The sequence below is a fragment of the Crotalus tigris genome, unplaced genomic scaffold (assembly GCF_016545835.1).
Source record: "Crotalus tigris isolate CLP2741 ecotype Arizona unplaced genomic scaffold, ASM1654583v1 scf7180000019844.519500, whole genome shotgun sequence".
NCBI lineage: Eukaryota > Metazoa > Chordata > Lepidosauria > Squamata > Viperidae > Crotalus > Crotalus tigris.
The window spans coordinates 344,235-360,294 of record NW_024097737.1 but is presented as its reverse complement, the minus strand read 5'-3'; the positions used below and the strand labels follow the sequence as shown (position 1 = coordinate 360,294).

Here is a 16,060-nt window from a genome sequence, read left to right as displayed (position 1 = left end):
CCTCCTCTCCACACCCCCCACTCCCTCCTAGCCCTGATGACGTTCCCTAGTTGGGTCACGAAACGTCTGCAAGAAAGCCCTCCCAGCTCAGAGAGCCCCAAGTGCCCCCCATAGTTCAACCTGGGCTACAAACCTTAATAATAATAATAATAATAATAATAATAATAATAATAATAATAATAATAGAAGAGAAAGAACTGGAGAAGATAACAAAATACAAAGACCTACAAATAGAAATAGAAAGGCTGTGGCAAAAGCAAGCAAGGGTAGTACCAATAGTAATAGGCTCCTTGGGTGCAATCCCAAAACAACTGGAGCACCACTTGAACACCATTGGCATTGACAAATTCGCTATAGTCAATTGCAAAAGGCAGCCTTATTAGGAACTGCTTCCATCCTGCGACGATATCTGTAATACCATCAAACATCCACATCTGCCTATCCCAGGTCCTGGGTAAGGACTCGATAGGTAGACAAAATGCCAAATCCAGTCTGAACATCTCGCTGACTGTAATGATCCATAATAATAATGATGATGATGATGATGATGTTGGAAGGGACCTTGGAGGTCATCAAGTCCAACCCCCTGCTCAGGCAGGAAACCCTATACCATTTCAGACAAATGGCTGTCCAGTCTCTTCTTAAAAACTTTCAGTGTTGGAGCATTTACTGCTCCTGGAGGCAGGCAGTTCCACTGATTAATTGCTCTCACTGTCAGGAAGTTTCTCCGTAGTTCTAGGTTGCTTCCCTTCCCCTTTATGAATCCCCCCCCCCCGATGCTCCAGGCTGCAACCTCCATCCCATCCTCCCCATCCACCCACCCACCCCGTACCCCCGGCCGGGCTGCGGAGCATGGGCGCTGCAGTCTCAGCCGGGGCGGGGGCGGGGAGGAGACTCCTCGCACCAGCCCAGCTGATGGCTCTGCTGCGCGCCGGGGAAGGCGGAGCGGCGGGGCGGGGCGGGGGCGCTTCCCCGTCGGCTACTTTCGCTTTCCCGGACGAGGAGGCGGGTCTGAGCCGGGCCTTCGTCTCCTTCCCGAGCCCTTGTTTTGCAGGCGGCGGCGGCGGAGGAGGAGGAGGCACCATGGCCGGCTTGGAGCTGCTCTACACCTCGGTGGCGCCCGAGCTGGGCTGCGCGCAGGACGCCTTGCTCTGCTTCGTGCATTGGAAGCTGATCACGCGCGACTACCGCTGCCTCGGGCCCGGGGACCAGGTGAGACCCCCCCCACTCACACACACACACACACGCCCCCTCCCACTCTCTAAGCCCACGCGCAGGCCGAGATCCGTCCGGGGCAGCGCGCGGAAAGGGCTGCTGCAAGGAGGCCGCCGCGCGCGGGCGCCCGTTTGCAACTCCTGCCTTGCCCTCTCTCCCCCCCCTTTCCCCCCCTTGCATTCCGGGGAGGGTGGGGGGTGGCGTGGAAGGTGTTGGAGAGGGGTGGGATAATGGAGTGCATTCTTTTGGACTTTTTTTTTAAGAAAAACGAAACGGAAACGGTGTCTTCATTTTTAATTCATTTTATTTTATTTTATGTTTTGATGAAATTCAGTGGTCAACCAGGGGTCCCTGGGGACTCTCTGAGCTTGCTGGTTTTCTTGCAGACGTTTCGGGACCCAACTAGGGAACACCATCAGTGCTAGAAGGGAGGAGGAGGGGGAGGAAGAAGGACTGTGGGGTCCTGGGTGCTCTCTGAGCTTGCTGGTTTTCTTGCAGACGTTTCGGGACCCAACTAAGGAACAGCGTCAGTGCCACAAGTGAGGGGGGTTGCTGGGAGGAGGACTGTGGGGTCCTTGTTGCTCTCTGAGCTTGCTGGTTTTCTTGCGGACGTTTTTGGGACCCAACTAAGGAACAGCGTCAGTGCTACAAGTGAGGGGGGTTGCTGGGAGGAGGAGGAGAAGGACTGTGGGGTCCTTGTTGCTCTGTGGGCTGGGTGGTTTTCTTGCAGACGTTTCATGACCCAACTAGGGAACGTCATCCGTGCTAGCCATCCTCACTCCGGTGGCACTGGTGATGTTGCCTAGTTGGGTCGTGAAACGTCTGCAAGAAAATAGCCAACTCAGAGAGCAACGAGGACCCCGTAGTTTTTTTTCCTCCTCCTCCTCCCTGTCCCCCTCTCCACAGATACCACTCCCTTCTAACACTGATCACGTTACCTAGTTTGGGTCACGAAACGTCTGCAAGAAAACAAGCTCAGAGTTCACCAAGGACCCCTCATGTCAGCCCTGAGCTAAGAATATTCTCCTTCATTGATTAATTTGTCGATTATTAATAAAGGCATCCGTCTACCTACTATCCGGTAATTGCCCTATGGAGAAGATGGGCAGTACATAAAATAATAATAATAATAGTAGTAGTAGCAGCAAAGTTGGAAGGGACCTTGGAGGTCATCTAGTCCAACCCCCTGCTCGGGCAGGAAACCCTACATCATTTCGGACAAATGGCTGTCCAGTCTCTTCTTAAAAACTTCCAGTGTTGGAGCATTCACCGCTTCTGGAGGCAGGTGGTTCCACTGGTTAATTGTTCTCACTGTCGGGAAGTTTCTCCTTAGTTCTAGGTTGCTTCTCGCCTTGATTAGTTTCCACCCGTTGCTTCTTGTCCTGCCTTCAGGCACCTTGGAGAATAGCTTGACTTCCTCTTCTTTGGGGCAGCCCCTGAGATATTAATTAATTAATTAATTTAAGCAATCCATCCAGTTCTCAAGACTTCAGGTGATAGATAAGGTTTAAGAGTGGAAACTATGAAGGAACTCAAGGATCTGGGTTGTTGTTTCTCAACCTTAGCACACTTCAGCTCCCAGAATGCATTGCTGGCTGAGGAATTCTGGGAGTTGAAGTCCACAATCATCAAAGGGCCAAGTTTGAGGACCCCTGATCTATAGAATATATAAGGCAGGTATGAGTATTTTTAGGAAATCTTGAAGGAACATTCTGGAAGAAAAGAGTAGATAGAGGCCTAGTTCAGATTTTTGTTGGCGACTTTGTGGCTCCGTGGCTGGAAGAGAGGTAATTATCATTAAATGTAGAACAAGGATAGGATTTCTGCTTTTTTCCCCCTCATAAAGAATGTAATACAGGTATGTAGTCCTAAACCAGGGGTCTTCAAACTTGGCCCTTTGATGACTTGTGGACTTCAACTCACAGAATTCCTCAGCCAGGCATGCTACATTTAGTGATAATTATCTATCTGGCTGAGGAATTCAGGGAGTTGAAATCCACAAGTCATAAAAGGGCCAAGTTTGAAGAGCCCTGATCTAAAAGCTTTTCGATCTGAGCTGCTTTTAACTTGTCTGGACTTCAGCTCCCAGAATGCATTTCTGGCTGAGGGATTCTGGGAGTTGAAGTCCAGATATTTTAAAGTGACACACTGCTAGAGATTTGAAATATGAAAACCACAGCCCTGTCCACATAAAATCCATATTGCACAAAATGGCCCAGTTTTCCAAACTGCAAACTAACCACCTGAAATATGAAAATAATCTTTACAGCTCTGCAAAAAATCCCATAATAAGAAGGTGCCGGTTCTGAGAAGGGAGCCCATATTTCAGGGGTCACCACTAAGCAGGACTGCCTTGATGGGGGGGAGGGGGTGTGACAAAACCTTAAGGAATGTTTCCAGCCAATGCTTCAGAAATTCATTTTATTTATTTTTTTATTTTACTTTATTTTTATTATTTTTATTTTTTGTTTTGTTCTATATTTTATTTTATATTTTATTTTATTATTTTATTTCTTTTATTTTATTTTTCATATAAACTGTTATTTACTGGTGTTCATATAAACAAAGCAAGCCCCACTCCCTTCTAAGACTGATGATATTTATTTATTTATTTTATTTTATTTATTTATTTATTTATATTTTTTATTTTATTTCATTTTTGTTTTATTTTTATTTTATATTTTGTTTTGTTTTATATTTTATATTATTTTTATTTTGTATTTTGTTTTGTTTTATATTTTATTTTATTTTTTATTTTATTTTTTTAATTTTATTTTATTTTTCATATAAACTGTTATTTACTGTTGTTCATATAAACAAAGCGAACCCCACTCCCTTCTAAGACTGATGATATTTATTTATTTATTTATTTATTTATTTATATTTTTTATTTTATTTCATTTTTGTTTTATTTTTATTTTATATTTTGTTTTGTTTTATATTTTATATTATTTTTATTTTGTATTTTTTTTTGTTTTATATTTTATTTTATTTTTTATTTTATTTTTTTAATTTTATTTTATTTTTCATATAAACTGTTATTTACTGTTGTTCATATAAACAAAGCGAACCCCACTCCCTTCTAAGACTGATGATATTTATTTTATTTATTTATTTATTTATTTATTTTATTTCATTTTTGTTTTATTTTTATTTTATATTTTGTTTTGTTTTATATTTTATATTTTTTTATTTTGTATTTTGTTTTGTTTTATATTTTATTTTATTTTTTTAATTTTATTTTTCATATAAACTGTTATTTACTGGTGTTCATATAAACAAAGCGAACCCCACTCCCTTCTAAGACTGATGATATTTATTTTATTTATTTATTTATTTATTTATTTATTTATTTATTTATTATTTTTATTTTATTTTATATTTTGTTTTGTTTTATATTTTATTTTATTTTATTTTTTATTTTTTTAATTTTATTTTTCATATAAACTGTTATTTACTGGTGTTCATATAAACAAAGCAAACCCCACTCCCTTCTAAGACTGGTGATATTTATTTTTATTTATTTTATTTATTTTTTATTTTATATTTTGTTTTATATTTTATTTTATTTCATTTTATATTTTATTTTTTATTTTTTTTCATATAAACTGTTATTCACTGGTGTTCATATAAACACAGCAAATCCCACTCCTTTCTAAGGCTGATGATGTTCCCTAGTTGGGTCATGAAATGTCTGCCAGAAAACCACCAAGTTCAGAGAGCACCAAGGAGTGCCCCCCCATCATAGTAGCCCTCCTCCTCCTCCTCCTCCTCCTCCTCCTCCTCCTCTCTACAAACATCCCTCCCTTCTAGCACTGATGATGTTACCTAGCCAGGTCATGAAATGTCTGCAAGAAAACCGCCGAGCTCAGAGAGCACCAAGGACCCTACAGTTCTCCTCCTCCTCCCTCCTAGCACTGATTCCGTTATCTAGTAGGGTCATGAAATGTCTGCAAGAAAACAAGCTCAGAGAGCACCAAGGGCCCCCCATCTAACGGGGCCCTCTGCCTGGGGTTTTCTTGCAGCCGGGCGCCAACGAGAGGAAGTCGGAAATGCTTCCCGCCGGCTGGAATGCTGACAAGGAACTCTACACTCTGCGCTACCGGCTGAAGGACGATTCTCACGACCTGCTGGTGAAAGCCATTTTGATGGACAACAGCATCATTCTCAACGTCATGGTGAGGCTGCTTTGGGGGGGGGGGGCACTGATCCGTGCTCCCCTAAAGGGGCAGAAGCCACCGTACCTAACTCTTCTCCTGATGGAGATATAAACCCAAAGCAATCAACCTCTTATGGACTGGTCACTGGCTGCCATAAAGGTTTTGGTCTCTTTTGAACCCGGAGCAGAAGCCGGAAGGGAGTGACCCATAGGTCTGGGAGTGCCACCTGCCAGGTCACCCCATGGTTCTCCCAATGCCTTTTAGGACACTCTACGTGGCGTTCAGCTTCCTGCTTCCCTGTTCTTTCTGTCCCTCTCCATCCAGGATCCCAAAACACAGAAAGTGGCGGATCTCACCTTGAAAGTGACCGACTACGTTGACCCAGAACATCTGGCCGATTTTGACAGGTGATTGAAGTTCTTTTCGCACATCTAACGAGGGGCTCTGAAAAATGTTGGGTTGGCCTAAAATGGTGCCTTTTCACACACCGCTGCATGGCTCGCTGGGATCCGTGCAGTCTAAGCCTGGACTTTGTTTTGATTTATATGCCGCCTTTATTATTTTTACAAATAACTCAAAGCAGCGAACATACCGAATACTGCTTCCTCCTCCTATTTGGCCAAGGGTTATACCCAGCCGGCGTTCGTGTCTATGGTAGGACTAGAACTCATTGTCTCCTAATGATGGACCTCAATTCAGCCAGCTGGCTTTCATGGCCGAGGCAGAATTTGAATTCATGGTCTCCTGGGGATTGGCCCAAAGTCACCCAGATAGCTTTTATGTTTATGTCAGGACTAGAACTCTCTGTCTCCTGGGGATTGGCCCAAAGTCATCCAGGTGGCTTTTATGTTTATGCCAGAACTAGAATTCACTGTCTCCTGGTGATTGGCCCAAAGTCATCCAGGTGGCTTTTATGTTTATGCCAGAACTAGAATTCACTGTCTCCTGGTGATTGGCTCAAAGTCACCCAGATGGCTTTCATGTTTATGCCAGGACTAGAACTCCCTGTCTCCTGGTGATTGACCCAAGGTCACCCAGACGGCTTTCATATTTATGCCAGGACTAGAATTCACTGTCTCCTGGTGATTGACTCAGAGTCACCCAGATGGCTTTCATATTTATGCCAGGACTAGAATTCACTGTCTCCTGGTGATTGGCCCAAAGTCACCCAGATGGCTTTCATATTTATGCCAGGACTAGAATTCACTGTCTCCTGGTGATTGACTCAAAGCCACCCAAATGACTTTCATGTTTATGCCAGAAGTAGAATTCGCTTTTTCCTGGTGATTGGCTCAAAGTCAGGATTAGAACTCATCATCTCAGTCACCCAGCCGGCTATTTTGCTAAGGTGGAACTGTTTGAGGCTATGCTAGAAAACCCCTGATTTTGCAGGGTTGTGTGAATTAAAGTTGTGATGTTGTCACCCGGCGTATCACTTTGAGGATGGCATGCTTCTTTAACACTGCAATTGTGTTTGGTTAACATGCATGTAGGGTTATCATGTTAGGTCAGTCCAATCAACAAACCCCCTGCAGACCTAGGATGTAGGGCTCCCGTTGGCAAAAATCAGGTGGATTCAAAGTTACGGGTAATCCTCCATTTACAACCGTCATTAAGACTGGAATTTCTGTCCTAAATCAGCACCATCGTAAAGCAAGTCATCCAGTGACCAAAATCAAATTGATGGCCGTGTTTATCAGGGTCAAATCCCCATAGACCAGTGGTTCTCAACCTGTGGGTCGGGACCCCATTTGGGGTCGAACGACCATTTCACGGGGGTCGCCAAACAACGCAGTCCGCCATTTTTTCCCCCCTTTTCCTTAGCTGTGCTACTCCCTTTTATTCTATTGGCTTTTGAAAGCCAATAGAAGAGACTCTCTTGAATATAGTCTAATTCTATTGGCTTTCAAAAGCCAATAGGAATTGTCCAGGCTGTCTCTGCCCTGCTGAGCCCGCCAAAAGTCCCATTCTGCAAACGGTGCTGCACCAGTTGAGTAGTCCTCGACTTACGACCGGTTGAGTAGTCCTCGATTTACGACCGGTTGGGGGGTCACGACATTAAAAAGGTTGAGAACCACTGCCATAGACGTTAATCAAATCAGGTGATTGTTCACTGAATCCAATTGTTGTTTATGGTGGGGAACCAACTGGGAAGGTGATTACGTGACTGCAGGATGCGGCAACTGGTCGTAAATGTGAACCAACTGCCAAGCATCCACCCTGCCACCCTGTCACTGCAGTGGTAGAATAGAATAGAGCTGGAAGGGACCTTGGAGGTCTTCTAGTCCGGCCCCCTCCTCAAACAGGAGAAGCTACGCCGTCTCAGACAGGTGGTTGTCTAGTCTCTTCTTGAAAATGTCCAGTGATGGAGCACCCACAATTTCTGGTGGCAAGTTGTTCCACTGGTTAATTGTCCTCACTGTCAGGAAGTTTCTCCTTAATTGCAGGTTGCTTCTCTCTTTGGTCAGTTTCCAACCGTTGTTTCTCGTCCTTCCCTCTGGTGCTCTGGAGAATAACATGACCCCCTCCGCCTTGTGGCAGCCCCTCAAATACTGAAACACTGCTATTATGTCTCCCCTATTTCTTCTTTTCTTTAGACTAGCCAAACCCAAGTCCTGCAGCCGTTCTTTGTATGTTTTGGTCTCCAGGCCTTGGATCATCTTAATTGCTCTTCTCTGAACTTTTTCCAAACTCTCAACATCTTTTTGGGGATAGGATGACCAAAATTGGCTGCAGTGTTCCAGGTGTGGCCTCACTAGGTTTTTATAAAGCGGTGCTAATACTTTTCTTGATTCTATGCCTCTGTTTATGCAACCCAGGATTGCATTAGCTTTTTTTGATACAGTAGAGTAGAGTAGAATAGAATAGAATAGAATAGAATAGAATAGAATAGAATAGAATAGAATAGAATAGAATAGAATAGATAGAATAGAATAGAATAGAATAGAATAGAATAGAATAGAATAGAATAGAATAGAATTAAAAAAGAATATAGAAAAATAGAATAGTAGAATAGAATAGAATAGAATAGAATAGAATAGAAATATGGAATAGAATAGAATAGAATAGAATACGAATTAAACAAAAAAGAATATAGAAAAATAGAATAGAATAGAATAGAATAGATTGTAGAATCGAATGGAATAGAATAGAATAAAAAATATGGAATGGAAATAGAAATAGAAAAGAATAGAATAGAATAGGATAGGATAGGATAGAATAGGATAGAATAGGATAGAATAGAATAGAAATATGGAATAGAATAGAATATGAATTAAACAAAAAAGAATATAGAAAAATAGAATAGAATAGAAAAAGGAAGAGAAAAGAGAACAGAAGAGAGAAGAGAGGAATAGAATAGAATAGAATAGAATAGAATAGAATAGAATAGAATAGAATAGAATAGAATAGAATAGAGCTGGAAGGGACCTTGGAGGTCTTCTAGTCCAGCCCCCTGCTCAAGCAGGAGAACCTATACCATCTCAGACAAGTGACCATCTAGGATTTGATAAAGCGGTAATAGTACTTTGTGTGATCTTGATTCTATGCCTCTGTTTATGCAACCCAGGATTGTATTAGCTTTTTTGGCTGCTGCTGCACACGGCCGGCTCAGGGTCAAGTGATCGTCCACTAGGACTCCAAGGTCCCTCTCACAGTGGCTGTTTTTTGAGCCGGGTCTCGCCCAATCTATATTGTGACAGTTGTTTAAGTTTGAGGACAGGTCACAAATCCTGTTTTTTCCCCAAGGCTGTCGTAATTTGGAACCGGCGTTAAACGGATGGTCGTTAAGTCGAGGACTGTGTGTTTCCGGGCGTTCCGGTGACTCTTTTTCTTTCTTGCCCCTTTTGACAGGGTGTATCGGAACGTGGAGGAGTTGCAGACCCAGATTGTGCATCACATCATCTCCCCGTTTGAAACCTCGAAGCGGCAAAGCCACGCTAAGGAGGAAGAGCCGAAACGGGAGAGGAACCCCTCCCCACCCAACCCTCCTGACCACGACCCTCTCTGGATCCCACCTCGACATCCTCACGGCAGCCGGCAGCCCAACTGGTGAGTGCCTTGTGCTTCTGGTGGGCTGACCACACCTGATTTGTGCATCGGTGGCCCTCACTGAGGACTAGAATGATGAGAGGCACGCTATGTGAATGGAATGGAATGGAAGGATAGAATAGAATAGAATAGAATAGAATAGAATAGAATAGAATAGAATAGAATAGAATAGAAAATATGGAATGGAATAGAATAGAATAGAATAGAATAGAATAGAATAGAATAGAATAGAATAGAATAGAATAGAATAGAATAGAATAGAATAGTTGGAAGGGACCTTGGAAGTCTTCTAGTCCAGCCCCCTGCTCAAGCAGGAGAACCTATATACCATCTCAGACAGGTGACTGTCCAGTCTCTTCTTAAAAATCTCCGGTGACAGAGTGCCAACAATTTCTGGTGGCAAGCCGTTCCACTGGTTAATTGTCCTCACTATCAGGAAGTCTCTCCTTAATTCCAGGTTGCTTCTCTCTTTGGTCAGTTTCCATCCATTGTTTCTTGTCCTTCCCTCTGGTGCTTTGGAGAATAACGTGACCCCCCACCCCTCTTCTTTGTGGCAGCCCCTCAGATACTGGAATGCTGCTATCCTGTCTCCCCTATTTCTTCTTTAAACCCGCCAAACCCAAGTCCCATAGCCGTTCTTCGTATGTTTTAGTCTCCAGGCCTTGGATCATCTTCTCTGATTTTTTTCCAAACTCTCAACATCTTTTTTGTGATATGGTGACCAAAATTGGCTGCAGTATTCCAGGAGTGGCCTCGCTAGGGCTTTATAACGCCAAGGAGGGTCTCCATTTCACCCTATTGAAGGGTTCTGACGTCTGATGAGCTAATGAAATTGGGTTCTGTTTTAGGCCAGATCCACTCAGCCCGTTTGATATCGGCAGACAAGATCTGGATCCTTTGGGGTAAGTCGGTGCCTCACGTGGAGGGTTGCCTTTTTTTACAGTTCTTCCACGTTTCTCAACCTTAGCGACTTACAGATGGGTGGACTTCTGTTCCCAGAATTCCTCAGGTAGCTAGAAGCTTCTTTGGGCAGATGGTCAAGCAACCCATCGCTCGCTTTGATTACTTTAAAAAAATGCCTCAAAATGATGACTCTAATTTTCTTTCTTTTATTTTCCCCAAAACAACCTTGTGAGGTGGGAGAACGATTGGCCCAAAGTCACGCAGACAGTGTTTGTGCCTAAGCCAGGACTAGAACTCACCGTCTCCTAGTGATTGGCCCAAAGTCACCCAGCTGGTTTTTATGTCTAAGACAGGACTACAATTTACTGTCTCCTGGCGACTGGCCCAAAGTTACCCACTTGGCATACCTGAATAAGGCAGGACTAGAACTCTCCATCTCCTAGTGATCGGCTCAAAGTCATTCAGCCAGCTTTCATGTCTAAGATAGGACTAGAACTCCCAATCTTCTGTGATTGGTCCAAAGTCACCCAGCCAGGTTTTGTGCCTAAGGAAGGACTAGAACTCCCAGTCTTCCAGTGATTGGCCCAAAGTCACCCAGCCCTCTTTCATGCCTAAGGAAGAACTAGAACTCCCAGTTTCCCAGTGATTGGCCCAAACGTACCCAGACAGCTTTCATGCATAAGGAAAGACTAGAACTCCCAGTCTCCTGGTGATTGACCCAAAGTCACCCAGCGGGCTTTCATGCCTAAGATGGGACTAGAACTCCCAGTCTCCTGGTGATTGGCCCAAACTCACCCAGCCAACTTTCATGCCTAAGGACGAACTAGAACTCCCAGTCTCCCAGTGATTGGCCCAAACGTACCCAGACAGCTTTCATGCATAAGGAAGGACTAGAACTCCCAGTCTCCTGGTGATTGACCCAAAGTCACCCAGATGGCTTTTCTGCCTAACAGGCAGGACTAGATCTCACCATCTCCCGGTTTCTAACCTGCTGCTTTAACCACTGCCTAACAGGCAGACTAGAATTCACTGTCTCCTGGTGATTGGCCCAAAGTCACCCAGCCAGCTTTGATGCCTAAGGAAGGACTAAAACTCCCAGTCTCCCGGTGATTGGCCCAAAGTCACCCAGCCGGCTTTCATGCCTAAGATGGGACTAGAACTCCCAGTCTCCTGGTGATTCCCCAAAGTCACCCAGTTGGCTTTCCTGCCTAACGGGCAGGACTAGAACTCACCATCTCCCGGTTTCTAACCTGCTGCTTTAACCACTAGACCCAACTGCCTCTAATTCACTCTCGATTCTCTTGCTCAGCGGCCGAGGCGGAGGAGGAATGATCTTTGATCCGCTTCGGTCAGGATTTCGGAATCCTGTTCTGGACCCCTCTTCTGGGCTCCCCAGCAGACTCCCCCCTGGTTCCGTTCCCCCCGGGGCCAGGTTTGACCCGTTTGGACCCCCGGGGGCCGGCCGGAGCGAGTAAGTATGGCGGAAATTCCGTTGCCTCGAATTGGAGAAAAATTGGATTTTCAAAATGTCTTCCTTCCTTTTGAGAATCTTCAAACACACATGGATGCTAAACTTTTACAAATAGTTGTAAGTTAAGTCTAGAACTTCCTGCACCTTCTTCTTTGGTCAGTCGTCACTTCAAACGGTCACTAATCCGACCGGTTGTAAGTTGAGGACAACTTAAATCTAAATTCTGCCTTAAAATTTAGGAATGTGCCTACGGGAATGAAAAGAAAAATACGGGTAGTCCTCAAATTACGACAGTTCGTTTAGTGACCGTTTGAAGATACGACGGCACTGGGGGAAAAAACTGACTTAGGTCCGCTTTTCACACTTAACGACCGTTGCAGGCTCCCAGTGGTCACGGGATCAAAATTCAGCCCCTTGGCAACTAACTCATATTTACGACGGTCGCAGTGTCTCGGGATCGTGTTTCACTTAACAAACTGTGGCAAGAAAGGTTGTAAAATCGGGGAAAACACACTTAACAATGGCCTCGCTTAGCGACAGAAATTCTGGGCTCGGTTGCAGTCGTAAGTCAAGGACTACCTTGGCATTTGACCTCAGATGCCATAATTTATGTGCATACCTGCCTTCAGGGTGCCACAATTAATCTTGGCCTCGGTTAATTTTGATCGGTTCTATTAGTTTTGTGGCTTAGCGTGTTTTAACCCAGCTTATCCAGATGGCCTGGGATTGCTGGCTACCGATTAGCTCCCTATCTGAGTTAAGCATCTGACGTAAACACAACTGCAGGATTTATCCTAAGATTATGTATTTATTAGACAGCATTTTCCCTCTTGCTTCAATCAACCATCTCAGTGCTAAACCATCAATTAAAAAACAGCAACAACCCAAAATGTCCTTAAACCACATTGAAGACCATAATCCCCTTGAGTTTGCAAGGACTGGGGAAAAACGTAGAAATTGCAATAAAATCATAAAGACCGTATTGGTCAGAGGTCCCTTGGCTGTATTTTGGAAAGCCGACCCCCCCCCCCAAAAAAAATATTTGAAAAACTTTTAAAAGTAGAAAGAAGCCAAAAAGGTTAAGTAAAGCAAAACCGAAACGTAAAGTAAAACCTTTTATTTATTTGATTTGTTTAATCCCATTTTAGCTGTCCGTCTCATCAAAATAAAGTACGCAAACCCCCCCCCCCCCAAAATTGTAAAAATAAGCAAAATGAAAAATATTTTGAAGACAAAAGTACATCTTTCTGAGAATCGATTACTGAGATGGGTGGCTATAGAAATCAAATAAATAAATAAACTAACTGGGGGGGGGGGTCCTTGGTGCTCTCTGAGCTGGGTGGTTTTCTTACAGACCTTTCGTTACCAAACTAGGTAACGTCATCAGTGCTAGAAGGGAATGGAGTTTGCAGAGAAGACTCTGGCTCTTTAGTGCTCTTTGAGCCTGGTGGTTTTCTTGCAGACATTTCATTACCAAACTAGGTAACATCATCAGTGCTGGAAGGGGGTCAGGTTTGTGGAGAGGAAGAGGAGGACTGTTGGGTCCTTGGTGCTCTCTGAGCTTGGTGGTTTTCGTGCAGATCTTTCATGACCCAACTAGATAACAACATCAGTGCTAGAAGAGAGTGAATTGTCCACTGTTTATATAAACAGCACTGATGATGTTACCTAGTCGGGTCATGAAACATCTGCAAGAAAACCACCAAGCTCAGAGAGCACCGAGGACCCCACAGTCGTCCTCCTCCTCCTCCTCCTCCTCCTCCTCCTCCTCCTCCTCCTCTCCACACATCCCACTCCCTTCCAGCACTGATGATGTTACCTAGTCCGAGCCATGAAACGTCTGCAAGAAAAGCACCCAGCTCCGAGAGCACCAAGGACTCCATTGTTCAACCTTGAGCAACACATATTCACTTCTAAAGCACAATGTTTATTGTCTTCTGGAATCGCCATACATGATGAATCACGGTTACCTTTGGGGGAGGCAGCCTGTTCCATGTTGTGGGGACCACCACAGAGAAGGTCTGCTTCCTGATCCATATTTCTGCATGGCTGGCTGGGGAATTCTGGGAGTTGAAGGCCACATTTGGAGAGCCCTTGACCCTAAAGCATTCTTCATTGTCAAGGCACTGATGTAAAAGCTAACTGGCTTATGTAATGTAAGATGTAATGATGTGAATGACTCAGCAGGCTCTGTGTCCCTTTAAGAGCCAGCTGGGTCTGTGTCCCTTTAAGAGCTTTGTATAAAAGGGAAGGCTCTGCTGATGTGTTCTCTCCTGTTTCCTGCTGTAACTGTGGTGTGTTGGATCCTGCTGCATTAGCATGTGTATGTATTTTATTCCTGGTGCATAACATTGTAGATAGTGTAAGATAAACCACCATTTAATATAAGACCACTGTTTACTGGGTTTACTTCTGGGTTATCTCGCGCAATAAGACTGTGCATGCTCTGACATTCATTCCTCTTTCAGGCCTAATCCCGACCATCTTCGTCCTCCGGACTACGACGATATGTTCATGTGACAACGGCAGAGATTCAGCGTCTCTTTCCCAGCAGATTGACGCCTGACGTTTATCCAGACGTGGGACAGAGTTGGCCTGTTATGCAGTGATTTTCTCTCCTGGCCCACCAGTTTTGGTCCTCTTCCTATAAACCCAAAGAGAAACAGCACAGTGATCCTTTCAGTCTCTGCCTTTCTCCCTTTTTTTTCCTTTCCAGCATTTTACATTCGCTCCATCCGGGATGTAAATTTGGTGATCCACCGTTGTGTGCCCCAAGATCAGCTGTGTTTAAAAATCTAGAACCCTTTTCGAAAGCTGTGAGCCATGTAGCCCCTCCGGGGAAGATTCTGTATATCAGGACTGTTAACCTGATTTTAATCTCAAACCAATTTGAAATGAAACATGGTAGGGCTACAAAAGGGTAGTAGGTCCCGTCACCAACATCTTCCTGTCTCCTGTTTACGGCTCCTTCCAATTTATCGTGGAAAGGAATGGTCCTTCCGTACAGGGAGTTTTGTTAACGTGCTGCCAAAACTTTGGTGGGGATGTAGACCAGCAAACTGGGCCCCGTCTTCTTCACTTCCAGCCCCCTCAATTCCCCCCCCCCTTGCCACAACTTCATGGAGTGTGGAGAAACTCAAACGAGAGCTTGAAGGTGGCCAAATACCTTGATCTGGAGATTGAACAGCTAATGGACAATATTTGGCCCAAGGCTTCCAGCTGCTGACTTGCTTTGGGGAGTTGACATGGAAGTTGGGTGAAAGAGTTGCGTTAGCGAGGCTAAATTTTCAAGCCTACCCTCCATCTTCAAGCACAACACAACCACATAAGTATACAACCTCCCCCCCCCCCCGCCAAAGCTGGCTCAAGCGAATTGATTTTGCTGGTAGGTAACGCTCCACCTTGGTGCCCAATTCTACCTGGAAAAGCTTCCTGTCACCGCGCCAATGTCTCCATTACAGGTTGCAATTCATTGTTGCCTTTAAAAAAAAGCTAATAAAATGAACAACGAACCTCGATCTGCAGCCTCTCAAAGCAAATTTATTTATGAAATGTATTTGCTGCCCGGCTCTTATCCAACACCAACACCAAATGTACAGGTATGGTATAGGGGGTACCTTGCTCAATAGTAGTAACTGTGAGAGGGATCTCGGAGTCCTAGTGGACGATCCCTTAAATAGGAGCCAGCTGTGTGCTGCAGCTGCCAAAAAGGCCAACAGTGCTGGGCTGCCTTAACAGAGGGATAGAATCAAGATCAGGTGAAGTGTTAATACCATTTTACAAGGCCTTGGTAAGGCCACACTTGGAATCCCGCATCCAGTTTTGGTCACCGTGGTGTAAAAAATGTTGAGACTAGAAAGAGTGCAGAGAAGAGCAACAAAGATGATCAGGGGACTGGAGGCTGAAACATATAAGGAACAGTTGCTGGAATTGGGTATGTCTAATTTGATGAAGAGAAGGACAAGGGGGGACATGATAGCAGTGTTTCCAATATCTCAGGGACTGCCCCAAAGAAGAGGGAGTCAAGCTATTCTCCAAAAGCACCAAAAGGCAGGACAAGAAGCAACGGATGGAAACTCATCAAGGAGAGAAGCAACCTGGAACTAAGGAGAAACTTCCTGACAGAACAATTAACCAGTGGAACAAGCTGCCTCCAGAAGCTGTGAATGCTTCAACACTGGAGGTTTCTTAAGAAGAGACTGGACAGCCATTTGTCTGAAATGGTACAGGGTTTCCTGCCTGAGCAGGGGGTTGGACTAGA

The 16,060-nt window shown here is 44.4% G+C and overlaps 1 protein-coding gene across 1 annotated transcript; it reads left to right on the top strand.

Moving 5' to 3' along the window:
* Positions 1–976: 976 nt before the first annotated feature.
* Positions 977–15,317, top strand: PSMF1 (proteasome inhibitor subunit 1). The gene is made up of 7 exons (XM_039364769.1): positions 977–1,212; positions 5,241–5,393; positions 5,700–5,782; positions 9,228–9,425; positions 10,274–10,327; positions 11,638–11,799; positions 14,268–15,317. Exons 1-7 carry the CDS (start codon positions 1,084–1,086, stop codon positions 14,317–14,319), a joined length of 831 nt encoding a protein of 276 aa, XP_039220703.1. The 5' UTR covers positions 977–1,083; the 3' UTR covers positions 14,320–15,317.
* Positions 15,318–16,060: the final 743 nt, after the last annotated feature.